The sequence below is a fragment of the Doryrhamphus excisus genome, linkage group LG9 (genome assembly GCF_037039965.1).
Source record: "Doryrhamphus excisus strain RoL-2023G ecotype Guam linkage group LG9, RoL_Dexc_Guam_v1.1, whole genome shotgun sequence".
Classification (NCBI taxonomy): domain Eukaryota; kingdom Metazoa; phylum Chordata; class Actinopteri; order Syngnathiformes; family Syngnathidae; genus Doryrhamphus; species Doryrhamphus excisus.
Genome location: NC_136365.1, coordinates 6,514,783 through 6,539,069, shown reverse-complemented (window position 1 = coordinate 6,539,069; position 24,287 = coordinate 6,514,783). Strand labels below are relative to the sequence as shown.

The 24,287-nt window shown below is 40.4% G+C and overlaps 1 protein-coding gene across 5 annotated transcripts in view; it reads left to right on the top strand.

Moving 5' to 3' along the window:
• Positions 1–327: 327 nt before the first annotated feature.
• atf7ip (activating transcription factor 7 interacting protein) overlaps positions 328–24,287 on the top strand; it is a 35,956-nt gene continuing 11,996 nt past the window's right edge. Inside the window, exons 1-7 of one of the 5 annotated variants that reach the window (XM_058070503.2) lie at positions 328–889; positions 15,515–16,018; positions 17,731–18,103; positions 21,292–21,470; positions 22,371–22,508; positions 22,625–22,696; positions 22,791–22,894. In XM_058070503.2, coding sequence (XP_057926486.2) covers positions 15,521–16,018; positions 17,731–18,103; positions 21,292–21,470; positions 22,371–22,508; positions 22,625–22,696; positions 22,791–22,894 — 1,364 coding nt within the window. In that variant the 5' untranslated portion in view covers positions 328–889; positions 15,515–15,520. Of the gene's footprint in view, positions 890–4,698; positions 4,741–4,860; positions 4,881–12,542; positions 12,741–14,226; positions 14,246–15,514; positions 16,019–17,730; positions 18,104–21,291; positions 21,471–22,370; positions 22,509–22,624; positions 22,697–22,790; positions 22,895–24,287 lie in introns of those variants that run through there. The other 4 variants (XM_058070494.2, XM_058070528.2, XM_078793318.1 and 1 more) reach the window with 4 other exon arrangements.

Genomic DNA, 24,287 nt, shown 5'->3' with positions numbered 1-24,287 from the left:
ACAAAATGGCTGACAGCTGCATGATGTCAGCAGAATGTGATAACTACCAATATGTCCTTTCAATTTAATAAATGTGAAATGTTTTTAGGGTGGAAGAGAAGACAGGAAAGCAGGATTGTTTTCTTAGCGGTAGCGGCTGTTTTTGGAGCCTATTTTTGGAGGGAACTCACCTACCTGTGTGAGTGTTGACAGTCACAGGGTGACTCAGGACTACACTGCAATGAAGAGTGAACAACAAAATTAGTTAATTCTCTCCATTTTGTTGCTGTTCAAATAAGTTGACTCCTCCCCTTTCGATTTAGTCCCTCCCCTTCAGGTCCTGGCTCAGTCAAACCCCGCCCATCCCATACTAATGTTCCTAGCTAGTCCGCCTGTGTGTTTCTCATCCATTTTCGTGTTACTGCAGTCCGGATACCATCTAGCCCAGTTTCTTTCTGAAGTCCAACGGTAGCCGGTCTAACCCTGGAGAGCTACATACCTCGTTGTGATCCATTAAAGAAACTGACGACGTCCCTTACGCGAGTTTTTGTTGGTCCTCCCCCACCACCACCACCCATCGCCAACAACACGACCTCTCTAGCCTTCCCGCCTCCGCGCCACAGTGGCTTTTTGTGTTGCAAAAGAGGAGGAGCGATTGAAGGAGACAGGACGACTGACTGGAGAGTAGTCTGCTCGCCACAGCGAGAAGCAAACCTGACTGCTGCCGTTGTGGCACCTACAGCTAGCTGGTTGTTGTTTATTCTCACTTTCAAGCCATCGGACTTTTTTTTTTAAGAAGTAGCGTTGGTGCAATCTCCACAGCAGGCGAGGAGAAGGAGCGGACAGTTTTTTTAATAGAAAAAAAACGAAAGAAGAAAAATCGGGGAACACTGTGACAACGCCTCTGTAGGTGAGTCCTGGTACTGCAGCTAGCATAAACCACGAGATACTGTTTGTTGCCATTTTAATTAAAACAAATGGCAATTCTTTCAATTATGCTTCAATATGTAAACATTTTTATCACTTGCTTCTACTTAAGAGCCTTAAAGGTTGTGCTCTTAGGTGACTAGCTGTTAGCGTTTGCCGCTTAGTGAGTCTTTTGGTGACATTTTAACAAATCTCTCTCTTATATTTCAACATATTTTCACTTGTTTTTGTGCTTTTACCTAATTGCTTATATGTTGCGCTTTTAGTGGCTAGCGGTTGGCTTTTGTTTATTTTGATAAATGATTGCTTTAACGCTGTTGGTTTTGCAATTTTAAGCATTCCGACAAAATGGTTTCGTGTAAGTTTCCAAACTCAAATTAGAGTTTTAAAAGAATTTCACGTGAGTTCTGAGAAATGTCTTAAGAAAAACAAATCAGGCAATGTTGTTGCCCCCTAGAGGCTGGGAGTATGATTTGTTTTCTAAGGGTGTACTATTAATGTCCATGTTTGGCGGGTGTGAGTGCTAAGGATGGGTGATCCATTTTGCGTTACATTGCAGCTTGTTGCGATAATTATATATATTACGATATATTCTTCTATAGATTATAATATAAGCATTTCAAAACACATAACAGATTACAAAGGCTCTTTTTCTATAGGCGGTAACGTGATGCGTTGTTTTCGGACGCCTGCGCTCACAGTGTAACTGATAATACATTCAAGCTAGCTTGGCTATTCCAAGAAATGTAATTTATTTACTGTCATGTAAGCAAGGATAAGGAACTTAGTGGAGCGACTAACATTGTTAGCCTCACTAATTTCAAGGCTACATCACATTGGTGATTTGTTGCACACTGTCACTCTGCTTTGCAGAACACGGCTAGGTTGAGTCATCAAAATGCATTCTCGCAATTGGGCTAATTTAATTCAAATATTGATATTTCTGATACCATGTTTCATGTTCTAAAATCGTTACTCAAATCAAAACGGGGACACTTTTGATACTAAAGTCATTTGAGGTCATGTTTGTCTGAAAAGTTTTCCTGGTGAAACGATGTCCGATCATTAACAGATCCATGTGCGAATTGTGAATAAACTTTTCATTTTAAGAATTATTTTTATTGATGTGCTTATTTTCTTTAATTAAAAAATGCAATCTTCACATATTTTATTTGAGTTGTTCCTGTTTTTTGTGCTGATTTTGGCTTGAGCACTTTATATTCCAGATGCCCTTCTGGGCGAATACCAATGATGCCTACTAGTGGAGATTTGAACCCTTTCCTCCGAAGTCCAGAACACTAACCACTACACCACAGCGGCTTGCGTTAACTCAATATACTTTATTTAAATGTTTTGTATTTTTATACTATAATATGAAATAGACTACGCACATTATGTAAATTTGCACAAAACATTGTTATTCGATTGGTATAGCTGATACCAACCTGAATTTTACTGCATATCGTATCGGAAGCGAAATCAGTGGTATCGTGCGCCACTAAAGATTAGTGTCGGTCATCAGAAATTGTTGATGAAGATTAGGTATTGTCGACGCGCTGCTGAATAAAATTTTAATTGACAGACCTCATGAAAGCAAATAAGTATGAAATAAAATTTACGGGTTAGGGGCAAGAAGCAAAGTTATGCGAGATAAGAAGTCGACGCAAAAAAAAAAATTAGCATGCAAAACCAGGCTCATGTTTCACAGCCAAAGAATCCACGAGCACCTTAAATCCAAACACCCCGATATCGTGTTGCCTTCCCCACCATCACAACCAGGTAATGCTCAGCATACACGAAACTAATAAAGCATTGATTGTTTGCAGCAGGTTTCTGTGTTTGGGCGAATTGTAGAAATAACTTCGAGACCATGTTCAAGATGTTTTTCACTTTTTAGTCGTTTTTTAGCTGCAAAAGGTCCCACGTGAAAGGGTCGGAATCTTTCCCATTTGTTGCTTTTTAACACACCCTTGCATGCAGGTTGCTGCTATGATTGGTGAAGTAAGCGATAAAACCGACACAAACTAGTTTGCACAATGTATGATTTCTGTATATTTCATGGTATTCATTGTATGTCTTATTGGATTGAATTGTTGGTGCTTGAACGACTCACGAGGCACAGCATACTGCAGAGGTGAGAGAGTGAGACAAGGACAAAAACAGGAACAAATTGGCCAAGAAGTTGTTGATCTTGGAGTACACGTGCCAGTGTTATTTTACAGAAATAACAGATTAATTTTAACTCTTTATGTATGAAAAAAATATGTTACTAAAAACACTAGTGTTTTTTTTCAATACAAGGTTTTTGGGTTGAAGCCCCTCTGACAGCAGAATTTGTTCCAGGTACATTTTCAGTCATCCACCCCTCTGTATGTAAAGTGGTAGGATCCAGTAATTTTCCATGCGCCACACTGGGCTTGAATGTGGGTGTGGCCTAATTTCAGCGGCACAACAGACACAAGCAGTTTTGTGAGCGTGCCCTTAAAATATCGGCATTCTACTCTATGTAGATGGAGGGATTTATTTACACATAAGTGACTAGTAATGTGTGTTCTGTGTCCAAATCACTGACCGTAAGTCATACTTATGCAGTTCGATGAATTTGGCCCCGTTCAGGACTGTATTACCTGAATTCATAGTAACAGATCACATTGTGCATATGTTCAGTTTATATTGTAGAAGGTAAAGATTTTTCAAAAACATATTTATATTTATGTATTTATCATTGAACAGCCCATCTCAGTAGAGGCTCCAACTTGCATACTGGAGATATCGACTCAATCTTCATTTTAGACCTGTTGATCTGAGGTAACACAGACAGATTTTAAGTGCATAAGTAATGACAAGTCTGATCTGGGAATAATTTAGTTTGTTTATGTTAGACCAACAGACTAGGTTAAGATTCTGTGGCTGGTGGTCATGGCTGCTCGAGCGATTTCACGTTGCACTCATTCGATGGACTGCGGCAAGATGTCTGCCACACAGACAGCACAGAATTCACTTGATTTAAAAATGGGCCGGAAATACTACAGCTGATTTTTGATCATTTCAAACAGATAATCACTTGTATGAATTGATCACGATTAAAAAATTATGATATAAAAATATCGGAAATATGAAATGTTATAAAATATCTGAAATATGCCCATTAAAACTATTTTAGTAACATAATGATAATTTACACACATAATATATTTATAATAATCCATGTGTATTAACAGCTCTAAATGAACCAATCAAGCTAGAACATAGTATAAACTAGAACTGCAATGATTAATCAGTGATTAATTGACTATCCAGTTAATCAAAAACTGTTTTGGTAATTGATGAATCGTTTCATTTAAAAATAATGTAAATATCCTGATTTCAGCCTCTCAAATCTGACTATTTTTTTATTTACTTAACCATTCATGAAAGCGGACCTACTATCTTTGTGTTTCAGGCATGTCAAAATATCAGCTTTACCGCGTATACCACCATCTACTGTACACAGTTGTAGGTTGTAATGAGTTTATGAGCGAGGGGCAAACTTGTTTGCGGTGGTGCAATCTAATTAGGGTGTTTACATGCGTTTTAAAAAGGTTCTTACAACTGAATTCAACTAGTATTCTTTTGCGCATGTAAATATAGTGAGTAATGAGATAGAAATCAAAGTATTATGATTGGATGCTCAGAAATGCTTTGATGCAAAGAGTCTTGCTCTCATTGGCACATAATTGCTTCTCTGTCCATGATCTTTACCTTTAGCAGCAAAACAAGCAAGAGCGATTAAAAACGAGCGGACGACTATCCCCCGCCCCATCTGTTATGCTTGACAATCATATTGGCTTCTTTGTAAGTGCTCTGATCTTTTGGCGATACTATTTCAACAATGATGTCCAACTGCTTCCATGATCTTGCCTTGATCATATCACCAAAAAGTCCAATATTTTTCCCAACAGTTTTTGGAAAGTGTGATCTTGTGAAACATCCAGGTATAAAATCCTCTTTGCTCCTTCTTTAGGTAGTTCAGAAGTGCTCCAAAAGCCAACAGAAGTTGCGACAAGCTATAAGCAGTGGAAGTCGCTATAGGCTACCATATAATTATCAAATGTATCTTCACTAAACCAGGGATAAAAAAGGGCACTTTGCTTCCGGTCTTCAGTTAGTCATATTGGATCCAGATAGTTCATGTTCAAGGTTTCAGGTCCCCACTCTTTCTGAAAGATACATTTGTTAAACCATCTGGCCTACTAGGTTAGCTTTTGATGGTTTTACTGATGTGACTCTTTACCATTGCCCATCGGTCACGACTGAAGGAAAAGATAGGAAATATGGTTGTTGGTATGGACCTTGATTAATTAGCAGTATTCGGAAGAACTGCAAACCAGTTTTCCAAATAACCTAGAAGGGTACTTCCCCAGCCAATGAAGCACCGAGTAGCTTTTGCCGAGCTCTGGATAAAGATTCGGACTCAGGAATTATACTTAGGAACCACCCACCCACTAGATGAAATAATGAGGCCGCCCTATGTTTGCAGCATCTGTCGTCATCCAAGAAAACCAGGAAGTACCCCACTATCTAATGAAGGAATTCCAAGGAGTCTTTTCGTACTTTTCGTAGTTCATACTTGGCAGCTCTATCAAGTGCTATGTTGTTTATACAGGACCAATTATTGCTGACAAATCTTCATGTACTGAATTCTCTTCCGGTTGTTCTCAGAGAGATTGACTCCACTGTGGCGTTACTACGGTCAGACTTGAGTTGTATTAAACATTAAGCAGCCAGAAGCCAATCAGACCGTGAACAATGGTATCGGTACAAGGAAGGATCGCACAGTAATAAGGAATTGGCTTTGTGTGAGGGATTATCGGAACAGATCATTAAGTGCTTTACGCACAATGTAAACCTTGCAATCCAACCTACCTCGGCGCGTGCCGCCATGTTAATGTTTGATGAGAGTTACTTAAGATTTGTAAGATCAAAAAACATGGATGTTCAGACTTGTCTTCATCCTGAATCACCGACCGGCATGGCTCAGTTGGTAGAGTAGTTGTCCTGCTGTGATCATGTTGAAGTACCCTTGGGCAAGATACTGAACCTCCAGTTGCTCCTGATGCTGCGTCATCAGTAGGTAATGTGCTAACAGTTTCACAGCCCTTTGAGCGCCTTGGGGGTGGAAAACAAGTGAAAGACCATTTACTGTTTGCATTTACTGTAAAGCCAACTTTACAAGCACCGGCGATCACCGATGGAAGTTAGATACTAATGCTTCGAGTAGCAGAAATGTTAGTCAGGCATATCGGTGACAATGTATTGGAAGATTGTTTTGCTTCATTAATAATGCTACTGTAACAACAATTTCATCTTCGCTTAATAACACACCTCATACATAGAAGAGAACCGCATTGGCCATTTACTGGCATAGTCGCTATATTCAGTGGGTAGGGGTGCGCATTGAAACTGTCTTTTGCGTCATGTTTTTATTCAGTAATTAAATACAAGTGGTCAACAAAGGTGAAGGTTTCTAGATCTTCCAGAATCTGCACCTATTCCAGTTGTATGTCCTTTGATTTCTGTTTTAATTCAGTCCAACCATATGAGTGAACTCAAAGGGTGGTGATGTAGGTCCACGTTTACTGTGTGTAGACAATCTTGACACAACACTGGTAGTCGAAATGTGGTATATACACATTCTTGTGGGACTGCCCGTGGGTAGATCTGGTAGATCCACCGATTTGTGGTGGAAAAGGCTATTAGCAACACCAGACTGGTGAGCCAAGTAACGTTGGAAAGGCATCAGGCTTCAGCAATAGTTTGGTTGATCGTCCAGTTTTGTCCATGTCCATTTTTCTCTTAATTTGGGATTTGCAACTCCAACTACTTCTGCCTGATGCTTGCCTCTTTTAGCAAGTTAGCTTTCGGCAATGGATTTTCAAAGGCTGTGAGATGTGTGAGCTTTCACATAGTGTTGTATCATTTCACAACTGAATACCGTAAATTCTGGTGTATAAGTCTCCACTTATTTCTTAAACTTTCCACCCTGCAGCTAATTTATGGCTAAATTCCAATTTAATGACCTTTTCTTTACTCTAGAAGTACTACCAATTATTGAAATATTTGCCACGCACAAGTCAATGAAGAAACGCTCTTTATTCGTCAGGCGCCAATAAAGAGCGCCAATCTCAAGGATGAGTGATCTCACAACAAGCTTGTCAACCCACTGGAAATCGCAGGAGGTCATTATATGTAACAGTATACCAATACAGCCTGACCCACCGTGTTAAATTCGTCACACAGCAACTTAACACTCAAAAGCTATATCTATGTACAATATACAAACATGTACCAATACGAGTTCCAAATGAAAAAAACAAGAGAGAAGGAAATAATTGTCTTTGAAAGTTTTGAAGGAAAATGTGGAGTTGAAGATCGACATAACCAAGATAGCCTTAGAATTGTCCATAGCTTTAGCCCTTGTCTGTTGAATTCCCCTTTGTTCTGCAATGGTTTAGTCCAGGCCGGACTGTAAAACCTCCAACTGGAGCAAACCGGTTGCTGCTGCGGGGGAGGGGTGTTACCTTTGTTCTTCAATGGTTTAGTCCAGGCTGTACTGTAACACCTCAAACCGGAACAAACCGGTTGCTGCTGTGGGGGGAGGGGTGTTACCGCTCTGTCTCTTGTTCTTGACGTCAGACCCGCCTATTTGGTGCTAGCTCTAGTCCAAACGTAAAACTTTCATAGATATTAAAAAGCCGCTTTGTACCATTTGTACCAAGGACTATATCCAATATACATTGACTGAATAGCTTTGCCTTTTATTCTCTTCATGAGGGGGGCTTTGATGACAATTCTTGATGCTTCTGTTCATTGTGTAGCATTATGGGTCAGCATTTTTGTTGTTTTTGCACCTGTAAGGAGAGCTTCCATAGTATGGTAGCGATGAAGAATGAGGGAAGCTAGCGCTGAAACTAGCACTGAGGGAAAACTAGCACCGCTACCATGCTACCATCCCCCACCTTTTCTTCCCCCTTTTTCCTTCTAATCAGCCTGTGCTAGCCTGTGACGAAAGGAAAGCAAATCATGTGCACTCCCATTTGGCAGGCTAGAGGGCTGTGCTAGTTTATTGCTAATTCTTTGGTTACTATAACAGAAATGTTGAAGACTGGCACATTTTCAGGTTCTCTCACTATGGTTACGATATGAAAGCATTGGGTACAATAAATATAAATATGTTTTTTACTTTGGGAACAATGTCAGAAATCTGAAGCAAAAACACAGAGACAGCTGTTTTTTTTATTCCTATGAACTAAACAGATAAGATAAGATATGCATTTCACTGCTTTAGCCATTTTCTGTTGACACCCCCTTTGTGCTCCAATGGTTTAGTCCAGGCTGGACTGTAAAACTTCCAACTGAAGCAGGCAGGTTGCTGCTGCTGTGGGGGAGGGGTGTTGCCGCTGTCTGCCTCTTGATTTCAGACCCGTCTGTTTGGTGGTAGCTGTACTACAACATTGACGTTTTCACAGTCATTTAAAAAAGCATGATAAAACATCACAGAACAACTTATGTTAATTGGATAACATTGTTTTTAAAAAAAGATAACTTTGTTTGCACTCCATTGTAACCTTGGCACTTGTGTTTATTATGTAGCATTGTAGGATTTACATGCATTTTTATTTGTTTTTTGCACACACTTCCGCAGTAGAGCCATGCTAAAGAATACTCGACATGCGCCGAGTGAAAACTAGCGCTTCTACCATCCCCCACCTTTTCTTCCCTTTTTTCCTTCTAATCAGCCTGTGCTAGCTTGTGAAAGAAGGAGGCGGTGCTTTAGATTGCAAGTTCTTTACTTCTTTATGCTATGGCAGAAAATGTATATTTTTCAAGATTATCACACGTCTATTAAGGTGGTGCTTTTAAAATAGCAAAATGTTGTTTGTCTGTGCTGTAACTGAAAATGTATTTTATTTTTTAAAGATTTTTAATATTGTCACATGCCCATTTTAGCACACTTTGACAAAGTCTTGTACGTAGTTTTTGTAGATGAAACCACAGGGTTGCTACATTTGGAATAATGTCGGAACTCGGAAGCAAGGAGACACAAACAACTGGCTTTATGGATTTATGAAATATAATACATGGATGAGATAGACTAAGATGTGCATTTCAGTGCTTAAGATGTTCTCTGTCGAGAACCCATTTGTACCGAAGTGGTTTAGTCCGTGCTGGCCTGTAAAACTTCCAACTGGAGCAGGCAGGCTGCTGCTGTGGGGGAGGGGTGTTGCCGCTCTGTCTCTGTCGCTTGATTTCAGACCCGCCTGTTTGATGCTAGCTGTACTCAAACTGTAAAACTTTCATAGTTTGCATTTTCAAAACTGCTTCTTACACTATAAAACATCAATGAACACGGCCACACATGCACTGTACATTTACTGGATAGCATTAATTTTTTGGGAGAACCTGGTTGGCACTGCTTTGCCATCTTGATTGATTCTGTTCATTCTGTAACATTATGCAGTTAATGTACATTTCTGTTGTTTTTTTCCACGCATATAAAGAGTTTCTGCAGTAGAGCAGCGCTAAAGAATACTTGACATGCGCTGAGTGAAAACTAGCGCTGCTACCATCCCCCACCTTTTCTTCCCCTTTTTCCTTCTAATCAGCCTGTGCTAGCTTGTGGACTAAGGACAGGAAATCATGCGCACTTCAGTTTGGCATTTTAGGAGGCGGTGCTTTTGAATTGCAAATCCTTAGCTTGTTTGTACGATAAGTCAGAATTTTGTTTTTATTTTGTTAATTCCATCTTGGCACACTGCCACGTGGTCTTGCACTGTGGTTAGTGGAATAAACCGTACACACATTCTAAACATGTGGTTTTGTATTTGGCGATACGTTTTTGTCTGTGTGGCAGATAGACTTACATGGAAAACATGTTACAGGAAAGCCCAACTAATAGTTCAACTCTGGTTAGTTTTATATTCATAGACTAGCATAAAGTATAAACAAAACTAGTATAAAACAGGCTGAACCTGCAGAGAAAGAGAACACAATTATCGTAAGGATAATCGTGTAACATTTGCTTCGTTTTTGTGTCTATGATGTATGATCAGATTATTATATTATGTAGGTCACGGCTATGCAAACAATGCGATTGCTTTTATTTTGCTCTTGTAACATCAGGCATGCTCAATGTAGCAGGCTCAGCGCGCAAGCAGACCTAGTGGCCATTTTGAGTTTCAGTGAATCCAGATGAGCACTGTGAGGGCGGATGGGGGGAGGGGAACCATATGCACCATGCGCATTATTGTTGGAATGCACACTCTCGGAGCTCTGGATTGCGTTTTTATTTCAATGTACATATTAACCCATTTATACTAAATACAGTATATTGTTTTTGAAAAGTAAGAGAGTGTGTGAAAGTCCAAGATACCATGTTATGTCAACCTGCAAAGTTTGGGTTCAACCATTTGACTCCACCTCATCAGTGATCAAAACTGGTATGAAAATGTTTCTCTTTGTTTTACACTTGTATATAAACAGTTATAACATGGAGCATGGTCTCAGCAAAAACAAAAACAGGTCTAGAAACGTTATGTCCGTTTTCTAACCACATTCATACGTGACAATGCAGATTTCTGTTGATACGGTTTCTTGTTTCTTTGATTTTTTTTTTCTTCTTCCTGCGTGGTAGGCGGAGTCGGTTGAAGGACTCAGCAGTGTATGTCTCATGCTGCTCACAGGAGAACTGGTGGCCATTTTGTGTTTCTGCACGCTCACAAAGTGGGGGGATGGGCACAGAACAAGCATGCAGCCTGTTTTATTTAACTTCAAATAGGTCTTCCTGATTTTATTAAATTCATTTTAATCACAGTCCACATGTCTTAATATATTAATTAATACATACAATACATTAATTATATATCAAGTTAAACAATTTTTTTGTGATCAACAGCTATATTGAAAAAAAAAAACAACGGAATTTGAATTTCCAGTAAATTATAATCAAAGGTTGTCCTTATTCTCACCTCTTTTAGTGAAGCTACCACCCCTGAGTTGAAATGGTTCAGTCCATTCAATAACAGCCCTGCCCTCTGTGGGGGAGTGCAAATGGAGGCTTTGTCGTGTTCCTGCCTGTGCTGCGGTTCCATACCAGGCTCAAGGCTAACATGCGATCGTTGGCTAACTGCCCTTTTTCCTGATATTGTTAAGAATACCTGACAAAATATACATTTTCTGTTGAGATTTGCCAATCACTTCCTATGCTAATTAATTGTCTTTTACTGTAAGTAATGTTTGCCTCTTCATTCTATATGTGAAAAGAAAGGGAGGGGTGTATGTGTGTTTCACAAGGAAGCTGTCTGTCTGTTGTAGAATTTTCATTTTTATGGCACATTTTAGAGCTATTGTTTTCACTCATTCTCTGCATTTGGAGACCGGAGAGACCGGATATAATAGCTTTAAAATTGACTGATGAGGGAAAAAAATGGAACCGTTGAAAGTAGGCTCCTCCCCTTATGCTCTCATTTTTTTTCCATGAGGCAGGTCTTCATGTATGTTGTGTGTTGTGATTATTTTTGGAAATGTCTGGCTCATTCGGTTGCTCCTATTCTTGATTTGTTATGAAAGAGGCATTTTGGATTCAGACAAAGTGAAGTTCCGATTCTTTAAAAATGTTTTTTGTGCAAATGAATAAAAAGAGTAGGAATAACCCACCCCTGGAGAAAGATAGCGGACAAACTCCACTATAACCATGCCGAGCGTCGTTACCCAAGTCTCAGGTTACCACTGGGAACGAGAGAACAGCTTCTCTAGTGTTTTTAAATTCACAGAAACAATTCAACCTCTGGTATATTATCTTTGACCTTTATATCCTTGGTTCACATTGGAAAAGGACATTTCTCTCTCTCCCCCCCTGCCCTCTTTCAGAATGGTTTAGTCCATGCTGGAAGTAGATTTCCATATAGTGTACTAGTCCGTGCTAGAGTTGGGGGAGGGGTGTTGCTACGCAACTGCGGGTGCAATCTACTCCCCTTCTGTCTGTGCGCTGCTAGCTAGAGTTGATCTTGATTATCACCGCGCTACACCGCAGCACGCTACAGACATCAGATTTCTATCTATGACATCCATACAGGATCTACTGTTTACAGAGACAGAAATATATATTTTCATATGTAAAGTACTTTCTTCTTTTTGTGTTTATAGAATTCAGATTTCTACATCTGGATTCATGAACATGAAGGTTTTTATTTAGCCCATGTTACAAGGTAACCTCATATCCTATCCCAGGATGCACCTCTACTTGCAACAACATGGTCTAGTCCTCAAAGCTCCTCCTCCTTTTATGTTTTCCAGCAGGCATGCACAGCCTCTCCCTTCCCCCACTATGATTAAGCGTCAAAGGCCTCAATCTCGCAAATCTCCCTGCTGGACGTCAATGTTTCACATAGTTCACACTTATTTCTATCTTTGTACATGGACATACATACCTGTATATTCTGGTTGCACAGCACTGTTGGAACACATATTTATCAATGCCATTTACTATGCTATGCTAAGCTATGTTAGACCAAGACGTTAGAACTATAGCGGTAAAGGAAGTCCTAATTTAATGAAAGTGGTATATTATTGCTTCAGTATAACATAATGTTATAATGCTGCCACATACTATAATGCACTGCTGCCCACACACTCTATCACAACATTCACCCCTTCATTTCAGTACAAGATGGACTAGTCCTGAAAGAGCTCCTCCCCCTCCTTCGGCTTGTGTTCCCTGGCTGGGCCTGGTTAGCTTTTCCTTGCGCCACAATCTCAAAGCAACAAAAGCCTCAATCTCAAACATCCTGCCAAAGGTGGTCCTTTTTTATTCTATAGCATGCTTACATTGATTGTAGATATTTCTATGCCTATATATTTATTTCACATTTTCATGTCATTTCACATTTTTGCCAGGGTCATTTTTTTAATGCTAAGCTAGTCCATGGAGTTAGCATTGCAGCTACCGTATATCTGCAAATATATTGCACGTTTGGCTTTAGTATTAGCATGTGAGCCAATCAAACTGCTTGGTCACATCTTGTGCTATTTGCTTTACCGGGAATAGTAATGCATTTTTAAACTGTTTTAGCAGTCGGAGATCACTTTAATGCAGATTTTAGCATTATTTGAATGTTGGAAAACACAATATGACTTGTGCCACAGGTTTTATGTTAATTTTTCATTGCAGCGTGAACATCACTCCCTTGCTCAGGTTTTCAGGTTGTACAAAACTATTATGTTTATTAGTAATGAGTCCTACTTTGTGGAAATTCATAGTTTCTGTGAGTTAAAAAACAGTTAACGTACAATATATTTCTAAATAATCTTTAAATAAAGCGATTTATAGTCCAGATGTTTTTTCTTCCTCTTCATGATGTACTCCGGTGCGACTTATAGTCCAGGAAATACGATACGTTTAGCTTGTAAGAGTGCATAGTAGTTAGTACATAGTAGAGTCATAGAATGACATCTTACACATTTTATCATATAAATGAAATACAAAGACTCAAAATGTACATTTGCTTAACCGCAACTATACTCATGTACGTGATTAAAAGGTGTCATTTAATTAATGTGATCACTCAAATAAATGAGCAAAATGGAAATTTATAGAAATTGCAGTAATACAGGAGAATAGAACGTGTCATTTAATTATCGAGAAAATTAAATGCTAGTAATTGACAGTGGCTACTTTGTACAAAGTAATCTGAATAATCCAATAATAAGAAGAAGAATAATCCAAATACGACTGGAAATAATCCCTGAAAAAGAAACAGTAGAGTAGAAGTTATGGGACAAGCAAGTGGGCCATGGCTTGAATGCATTGCATGAGCGCAGGCCAGCAGGGGCCATGATTGTGAGTTGGAATTACGCCCAGGTCCAGCACAGCATGAGTGGCCTAGTGTGAGTACGTCCAAAAAATCCCGAAGTTTGAGGACTTTCTTTCCGATAAAACCAACTTGTGAATAGTAAATGCTGCGGCACCGTGGTCAAGCATGTTTGCTTAAGCACGCTACATTCTTACTGAACATTGTTGCTGCAACCTGATATCTCCGACAAGACAAGTCCTTTCAGCTAGCTCATGATAGTCCCACCTGGCAACAAACAGCAGAGCCGACGGCCATTTTGAGTTACTGCACTGAATCCTGGTGCAGAAAATGAAGCCGATGGGTGGGGGAGGGGTTGATGTGGAGCTCTGCGCAGTGTGCAACACTGGAATGTAAGGACTTGCGGTATTTAAGCTCGCAATTCACATCGCTCTTTACTTCTTTATGCTGTGCTTTTTATGTTGTAGGTTGTTTTCAAGCAACTGTGCAAAGTAAGTATGCACTGATGTTTTAGATTACAGCCATTGCTGGAAGATTTGGATTTGAAAACAGCACAGCAATAGCTTTCAGTGTTGTGCGAAAGTATACGCTCTCTACCAAAAGTGCCTTTTCATTTTTTCATGTGACTTAAACGGATAAATTACCTTTCTGTATTCATAAAGTTTAATTCCCTTGAAGTTGTCCATACTTTTGGTAATTTAAGAGCTTTATGAACAGAGACATGCTGCGCTCACATTGCATTATTACTGTACATTGGAGCACCTTTAGATTCTCGATAGATTTCTGTTTCAAATAATTGACCTTTCTCCTCGCATTTAGTGCAAGGTCTTCTGTGATTAAATTGATTTTCCTGTGATTAATGTTTTAATATGCTGCAGTTTTTCCTACTAGTCTAAGAATGTTGAGTATTGGGTAAATTAATTAGAAACGCTCTGGATTGAGTGGGACTTATTTGCATGTGGTTTAGGAATAGGTTTTATATATAACCAGTATAATTGAATCAATTTACTACTTTATTACTTGCTTGTTTTTTTAATGCTTCATGGTGCACCTAAGTATGCTAAGTACAGTCTCCGGTAGGTTTTCATGCATTTCTACTCTCCTTCAGCTTGGTTTCAAGTCAAGGTGCAGTCATTATGTGCAAATCAAAGGCTACTATTTAATGTTAAAATTAAGTGAGTAGTTCGTAAGCTGAAATTGTGTGCAATGCTTATAAACATACGGGAAAATCTTCCATGTTTTTACATAACCTCTGCACTGCTACCCAAACCGGCCTCAATGTATGCACTCTGATTGGCTGAGTGTTGAACCAATCGGAAGATGGGGGGATGGGAGGAAGGTTAGGTTGCTGCTGCTTGTTGTTAGCTTGTTCGCCACGTTGGGACTAAAGGTAAACTTTGGGTAGAATTCATTGGGTGAACAAAAACATATTTGAAGCAGGAATAATTTGAAAGAGCAAGTAAAGTGTTCCTCTCTAACTATGAAAAAAGGTCAAGTCCACCTTAACCATTGTCTAGTGTGCTACCAGAGTCGTGGCTTTGATTGAATTGGAAAAAACATACTATTAGAGATTTAGTTAAATAGAGTTAGAGTCTATCCCACATCAACACATTTTGGAAAAAGGACAGTCATGAAATCCATAGGGCTCCACAGTGACATCTAGTGTTTCTTCTCAAAAGCTACATTCTTTTTGCTATGCAGACCCGGCTATGTGCAATTCATCTTTTGATAGCATCTAATATGTCTTTATTCCTCCACAGGCAGCTATGGAAGTTGTTGTGGCAGAAGAGAAGAAGAAGATTTTCCGTGCCAGGAAAACCATGAAGATCAGTGATCGGCAGCAACTGGAAGTTCTTCATGGCACCTTGTTTACGTCTGCGACTAGTTCATCTGAACCATCTATACCTCTAATGAACGGCTCACACAAAGAGGACGGACAAAAGAGCGGGGAGGCCGAACAGAACAGCCACCACGACTCAAACTCCCCGATCCCCACATCGCCTGCCTCTCAGACCTCGCTGAGCTCTCCCGCTCCATTCCTGTCACTTAGTCTATCCCCCTCGCCTGTACCTTCGCAAAGTCCAAAGGAAAAGGATGATTCTGCCCCTTCTTCACCATTCCACTCTATTAACTTTGAACTGAAAAAGTTGGAGGACGAAAAGACTGATTTGTCATCGCCCTTGTCAAAGGAGACTGTTGAAGCAGCAGCAAAGGAATCCAAAGAGCAGCAGGATGAAGACGGCAAGGTGTTGGAAGAGACAGAGGTATGGTATTTCTTTGTAAATCTGCATAACGAGCCTCTTTAGATGCTTTAAGTTAGTGCTGCCCATATAGTGGGGCAAGCCACCCTCATAGGAGTGCGGTGAGGTGTCAAAGTTATGGAGGGACTATACTTTTGAAATATCCACAAGTTGGACAGGTTTGTGTCTTTATTCTTGCATGAATGATGCTGGTGCCACCAACTCATAAAGTGGTTTATACAGATAAATAAGTAAATATTACAGGTTCTCAATAGTAGGGTTGTCACAAGTTCTCCCAAGATTAAAACGTGACAATATTTCTCCTCTCGTGGGCAGTAGGTCTGGCACCTGGCACGATAATAAATAAATGAATAAATCACCCAATATATGAAAATGAACACGCTAATTTTGCCGGCTTCAATATATTGGCAAGTGCATGTGTGCCTGTTTTTCTCATCTTTATCATTTAAACAGGCAGAGTGCATTGGTTTCAGCACCATGGCACGTTCCGTAGAACACCATGAACACAGTGAGCTATAAATATTAAAAAAATATTTTTTTCAATTACTTTTCAAAGTAATGTTAAAGCAGGGTGTGAAAAAAATGATGTCCGATGGGGTGGCATGACAGAAAATATTTGAGAACCACTTCTATAATAGTTAGTTTTAGTTAGGCCTTTTTGCCTGTTTTGCTGTTCCATAGAAACAACATGAGCCCGGGCAGAAAGGAAATAGATGGAATTTTGTGGCTACTGAGTTATTATCGGAGACGATATGATTATTGTTTGTTATATACCACAATAACAGGACAGAGTTGTTACGTTGTATGACACCTGAGACTCTCTTTTCCCACCCTCTTGTGTTGATATTTAGATATATATGTATGTATGCACATGTGCTGCCCTTCACAGCTAGGAGACCCGAGTTCAATTCCACTCTTAGCCATCTGTGTGTGGCGTATGCATGTGCATGTGTGGGTTTTCTCCGGGGACTCCAGCTTCCTCACACATTCCAAAAACATGCTAGGTTAATTGGCCACTCCAAATTGTTCATAGGTATGAATGTGAGTGTGAATGGTTGTTTGTCTATATGTGCCCTGTGATTGGCTGGCGACCAGACCACGGTCTACTCCGCCTTTCGCCCGAAGACAGCTGGGATAGGCTCCAGCACAGGGGTGGGCAAATATTTTGACTCGTGGGCCGCATTGAGTTAACAAAATTGTCCAGGGGGCCAGAACATGTATTTAACACACACATTTTCCTTGAATGATTTGTCTAATTGTAGCTGTATGTTCTCATGTGGCTTTTTTCAGGAGCACTTTAAACATCAAACTATGTCACTAAATTTTACATTTAAAAAAAAAATGACTAAATAAGACATGTTGCCAGTTTGTATGTTAAAAGTTGAAATACTGAAAAAGCAACTGGCGGGCCGGATTCAAACACTTGGTGGGCCGCATGTGGCCCCCGGGCCGTAGTTTGCCCACCCCTGCTCCAGCACCTGCGGGGTGCCCTCGTGAGGATAATTGTTAAAAAATGAATGAATGAATGAATGAATGTACATATGGGTCCAAATTTTTCTGAGAATTAATTTATAACAAATATAAACCGCTAAATGTAGAACTTCTATAACTTATATAATCAAAAAGATCCGCTGTGGCGACACCGTAATCAGGAAGAAGCCGAAAGGAAAAACAAAAATAAACACTTTATACATAACTTATATTTTCTTCTTTAGGAGGACCAAACCACCCCAGAGGGCAAAGCTAATGATTCCAACAAGGACCTTGCTAAAGAATTAGCTTCCCGTTTGCCACCTCCAGTATCTGACTGTACAATCCTAATGGAAACCGACACTACTCCCAAGGCCAAGCACACAGCTCCAACAAAGTCTTCTATATCTTTGACTTCCATTTCCTCCACTCCTACTTCTTCTGTGGATATAAACCAAGATGTAAAAGAGGAAATGAGTGGCAATGAAGAGACAAAGAAAGGCTTGATAAAAGACGACAAGATTGAGGTGGACTTTGTAAAAGTGGACACCAAAAAGGAAAAAGTGGAAGTTGGGCAGAAGTCCTCTCGCCCATCATCCACCCCACCATCTAATACAGGTAAGAGATGTTGAGTGCTTTAATGAGTGAATTACTTGTGTGTGCCTGCACTGTTTCATTAAGCGTCTACTGGAGGGCAGCAGGCCTTGATTAGTTTTGCAGCTCATTTTCTCTGCAGTGCTAGTTAGAATCTGCTTGAAGAACATTGAAGAACTCTACTAGTTGGGTTCATGTGAGTCAATGACTGTGGCTTTGAAATCTGCTCTGCAGAGGCAGTAAGGATGCTGCAAGCCCCACCCTCAAATCTATCATGTACAAGTATGCTGTGGAAATATTTCATTGTCACAATGAAATGGATAAGACTGGTTCCTCTAGCGATCACCACAGCATGATCTCCACCTCTTGCCCATAGTTATCGTGCAGAGGCTCCAGCCTTGTTGTGACCCTGAGCAGGCTTTGTCCTTGCTCTTCATGTCTATCGTTATCAAGCGTCACCGGCCTGTGCCATTCATCATTAATTGAATTTTCTTTTGACCTGTCTTTTATTATGGGCATGGATGTGCTGTGGAACATTGATTGTGAGTCAATTAGCCAAGGGCCGTTGTCATCTCACCTGTGTGGCGTTAATATTAGGGCTGGGCGATATATTGACATTAAAAAAAATAAAGATATTTCTATTATGCACGATATCAAAAACAAGCATATCGTTCATATCGATATAGATTGGACTTGACGAGGAAGTCTCATGTTTCAAGCTTGTAAAGCAGCTCTGAGTCTTCTGCAGCGTTTTTAGTGTTTAATAGTGACTTTTGGGTTTTGTCTAAACTCACTTTGTGGAAACAAAATATTGGGATATACAGTGCATCACAGTATTCAGTATTCACAGCGCTTCACTTTTTCTACATTTTGTCATGTTACAGCCTCATTCCAAACTGAATTAAATTAATCTCTCACCTCAAAATTCTACACAAAATCCTCCATTATGACAATGTGAAAAAAGGTTTTTTTGACATGTTTTGAATTTATTAAAAATAGAAAACAAAAAAATCACATTTACATAAGTATTCACAGCCTTTGCCATGAAGCTCAAAATTGAGCTCAGGTGCATCTTTTTCCACTGATCATCCTTGAGATCTTTCTACAGCTTAATTGGAGTCCACCTGCAGTAAATTCAGTTGATTGGACATGATTTGGAAATATAATAACTGTCTATATAAGGTCCCACAGTTGACTGTGCATGTCAGAGCACAAACACCAAGCATGAAGTCAAAAGAACTGTCTGTAGACCTGCGAGACAGGATTGTCTTGAGGCACAAATCTGGGGAAGGATACAGAAAAATTTCTGCTGCTTTGAAGGTCCCAATGAGCACAGTGGCCTCCATTATTCGTAAATGGAAGACGTTTGGAACCACCAGGACTCTTCCTAGAGCTGGCCGGCCTTCTAAACTGAGCGATCGGGGAAGAAGGGCCTTAGTCAGGGAGGTGACCAAGGCCCCGATGGTCACTCTGTCAGAGCTCCAGCGTTCCTCTGTGGAGAGAGGAGAGCCTTCCAGAAGGACATCTCTGCAGCAATCCACCAATCAGGCCTGTATGGTAGAGTGGCCAGACAAAAGCCACTCCTTAGTAAAAGGAACATGGCAGCCCGTCTGGAATTTGCCAAAAAGCACCTGAATGACTCTCAGACCATGAGAAACAAAATTCTCTGGTCTGATGAGACAAAGATTGAACTCTTTGGTGTGAATGCCAGGCGCCATGTTTGGAGGAAACCAGGCACTGCTCATCACCAGGCCAATACCATCCCTACAGTGAAGCATGGTGGTGGCAGCATCATGCTGTGGGGATGTTTTTCAGCAGCAGGAACTGGCAGACTAGTCAGGATAGAAGGAAAATGAATGCAGCAATATATAGAGATATCCTGGATGAAAACCTGCTCCAGAGCGCTCTTGACCTCAGTAGACTGGTCATGTACCTTGACCATATAGACAGTAGACATTAGCACACAGCCAAGATCTCAAAAGATTGGCTTCAGAACCACTCTGTGAATGTCCTGGAGTGGCCCAGCCAGAGTCCACACTTGAATCCGATCAAACTTCTCTGGAGAGATCTGAAAATGGCTGTGCACAGACCTCTCCCATCCAACCTGATGGAGCTTGAGACTTATTGCAAAGAAGAATGGGCAAAACTGCCTAAAGATAGGTGTGCTAAACTTGTGAGATCATATTCAAAAATTAAAATTAAAATTTACACTACATGTGCTGTATGTGATCGGTATCGGACGATTTCACTCTTGGATTATCGGGATCAATATCGGCAGCATAAAACCCTGAACATCCCTATCTGGAAGGCATCCTGCAAGATACCCAAGCCACCTTCTCTGCATTGAGAGGAGCAGTAGTTCTACTTGGATGATGGTGTCTGCCAGATGAAAGTGCTTCTCACCTTATCTTTATGGGAGAGCCCAGCCACCCTACAGAGAGAACTCATTTCAGCTGCTTGTATCCGTGATATTGTTCACTACCCAAAGCTCATGACCATAGGTGAGGGTAGGAACATAGATGGACCGGTAAATTGTGATGTTTGCCCTTCCGCTCAGCGGGCCAATGGATAGTCCACATCACTGCAGTTCAGGGGTGCTCCGATTGATCGGCCACCAATTGGTATAGAGCCGATATCAATGAAAAAGTACGATATCGGCCGATACTTGCCTTACAACACCGATTCCCGCAGCACCCGTCCCCGCTGCAGCATGAAGCATGTCTGCAGTGTGGGACTTTCTGTCTTTGTGAGAGAGGTATACGTCGTGTACCCTGGGGTGGTGCTTTGAAAAGCTTTAGATTGGTGCAGCACTTTGGGGCAAGCATGAAATGCAGCAGTGGTGCCAAGCAGACAGATGAGTGCTGGCATTTTGTCTCCACTCCGGTTCAGAAGGCAGCGGATGTGGCTGGAGGGACCTAGCAGAGGTGGAGAAACCTGCTTTTCAGTTCATAATGTTAGAAGAAATACATGCATTTTCAAATCCAAAACTTGAGTTGTGCATACCAGCATTTTATTAATGTTGTGTTTATTATAACGCACTTCTTTATGAGCCCGAATTTTTTAATGAGCAAAAGGTTTCCACACTACAAATGATATGAAATTATGGACGAGGCAATGAGCTGCAGAAGACTGCTATATGATGTGATTCATTGAAAATGTAGTACAGTGAATGCCACATACAAGGTGATGGAATGTCTTTGTATCTCCAACAGCGTCAGATGAAAGAAACTTTGCTTCTGGACTCAAGCGCACTTTATCAGAGGGCTTTGACAGTGATGGGCAAGCTCTGAAAAGGGAGGGGAAGAGACCGAAGATGGAACGAGGAGAGTTGGAGGCTGAACTGGAACTCAAAATAACGGCAAAAGCTGGCAGTCATCACAAGCTTGAGAAGGTTTGTATCTCTTATACAGATGCTAAATAAGATTACACATGCATTATGCGTATGCTACACTGACAGTCAGTAGAAACGGCGAGACCATACTTTTTCAACATGGTCTTTATTTTGAAGCCATAAACTAGATTTTCCTCAAATTAATAATTTGTTTAAATCTCACATTCAAGATTTCAAAACTAAAACATAAAACAAAATGGCACCTGCCAAACACAAATCCACTGACACACAGTGGGGCTGCTGATCTGAGTGTTGTTCTTGCTGTATGACTGGCACAGTGAAACCAGTCCCGCAGGTGTTGCAACCGGATGTAGCGATCCTGGTCTGGAGTTGTCACTCTCTCTCTCTCTCTCTCTGGACTTGGTCTATCGTCAGCAAAGCCTGTCATGTTGTGTCATTCATGCAGGTTTCTGATTGTGGGTTGGGAACAGCCAATACACTTGGCTATATCACTGTAGCTCAAACCAGCATCCACTATACCCAGTGCCTGGAGACGTTCCGCATGATAGATGTGGCATGATGCCGTTCACTGAACTAACAACGCTGGCCTTTTTTGAACCTTTATATAGGCCCCCAAAACTAATCCTCAAATTATCCAGACACATTGCGCAATATGTATTTGGTCTACTTTTGCACAGAGACCAAACTCTGTACAATGAACCGTGATAACATGTCAACTCATCATTATCCCAACTACCCGAGCACTCGGCCAACAATAAATCCACAAAATATCATTTCAACCTTCCCACAAGTAGAAATATGCACACATTTCTACCACAAACTTTCCATTGACTGTCGGTATACATTGTGACATTTTTTTTACCTAACATGTCAGATACTTTTGTGCAGTTCATTATCCAATACAAATGCATGAATACATAAAATGATTCTCCTTTTCAGATTGTGCAGCAATTAGTGGAGGAACGACTGAGGATCCTAGAGATGTCCATTTTTGAGAAAAATTTCCTGGAGATGAAGGGCAGAGTTGACAAGATTGACTGTGCCAATAAGCACCAGACAGCCATTCACACTCTCCAAGTACGTTGCACACATTCATATTCATATACACATTCATATAGGCAGTATCCGTAAGGTATTGTAAACTGCTCTCGATATTTATACCAAAATGTTAAGCTTTTCTACTTACTTCTTAGGCCAAGATAGCCCGACTGTCAAAAAAGTTTGGTGAGGCTAATCAAGCATCAGAGAACAAAAGGAAACAGGAGGTGAGAGTTTGCATTAATGTTTGCATGTGTTTATCAAGTGATGACGTGCAGAATAATTTTTTTCTGACAATATATACTGTCTCCATTTCTTCAGGCCCTTGCCGCTTCTGCTGCCGTCGCTGCTTCTGCTTCTGTCGCTGCTTCTGCTTCTGCCGCTGCTGTCAAGTCAACTGTTGCAAACACGCCTCAAGTTCAACGGTAAGTGTGCTATACATTCTTTAATCTTGATACCTGCTACCTGTTTTATTCATTTTGAGATGGTTTTGTGGTGGAAGGACCCTTTTCATCACTCATCAAATGACAAATAATAATGGTTCGCTTCATAAATTTATGTACACATATTATTAACCCTAAGGGCTCCCTCGTACCGGTTTACAACCAGACTGTGCACTTTTTTTTTCAATGCGACACAAATTGCTCATTTACAAAGGTTGCTGGGCTGAAATTCAGTCAAGGAGCTTGTAAGGGTCTACAGCCTTTGGCCATAAAATGGTACAGATGACTCTATGGTCCCATTTAACGGCCAGTTGACTCCCACTATAACACTTTCAATATGCAATAAATCTAATATTGTAGCACAAATTTTTCACAAATACTGGCAGTATCTAATTGTTTGCAGTTTTATGAATAAGTTGTAATTTGACTCTACAACCACTAGATGGAGCCAAAGCTCCATAGTAGGTTTTTTGTTGTGAAAATGTTGTGCTATTTTCACAATTATATGCAAAAAATAATGATTTCTGCGAGTACAACGATCTTAGTAAGTTGCGATTGGTATAGAAGAGTTGTGTGAACAACACTCTGGGTATGTGCGTGTTAGGATTTTAATACACGTGCATCTTAAAGATTAATATGATAAGTAAATCTACAATACTAGTAAACATCAAAATGGATGAAATTGGAGTTGTGAAGCTCGTGAAGCGTTTTAGAGATAAGATCCGCACAAACAATTGAATTATTGAAACAGGTAGCATTACAGTTTGAACTTCACTATCCACAAGAACAATTCTAAACTATTGAATTAGTGAAAAAGGTGATTACAGTTTAAACTTCAAAGCAATCAGGGGGCAATTAGTGAAGTGAATATTTAAATCCAGTTACACGTGACCAGCTTTCGTGTCTCCTCGAGACACTATAAAAACGGTGTAGCAGAGCTCACATCTTTCATTACTGCTGCAATAGCATCTGAAACATAGTCTTCTTATATACAGTTTTTCAACACCAATTTCAACCATGGGGAAACGTAAGAATTGTGATCTCGAAACGAAGTACAAGGCAATAGTGGCTGTGGAGGAGAATCCAACAAGAAGCAAATCCTCCATTGCGAAAGAGTTCGACGTGCGGCAGAATACTTTATCAACGTGGTGGAAGAGTAAAGATAAAATAAAGACAGCATACGAAGAGTTGGACTTCGGCCCTGCATCAAAAAGGATGAGAAAGGCAGCACACCCTGATGTTGAGGACGCGTTGGATACCTGGATGAGGCAAGCGAGGAACCACAACATCCGTGTATCAGGAGTGATGCTGCAGACCCAGGCAGAAACGCTAGCAAAAGAATTGGGCCATGACGACTTCAAATGCTCCAAAAGCT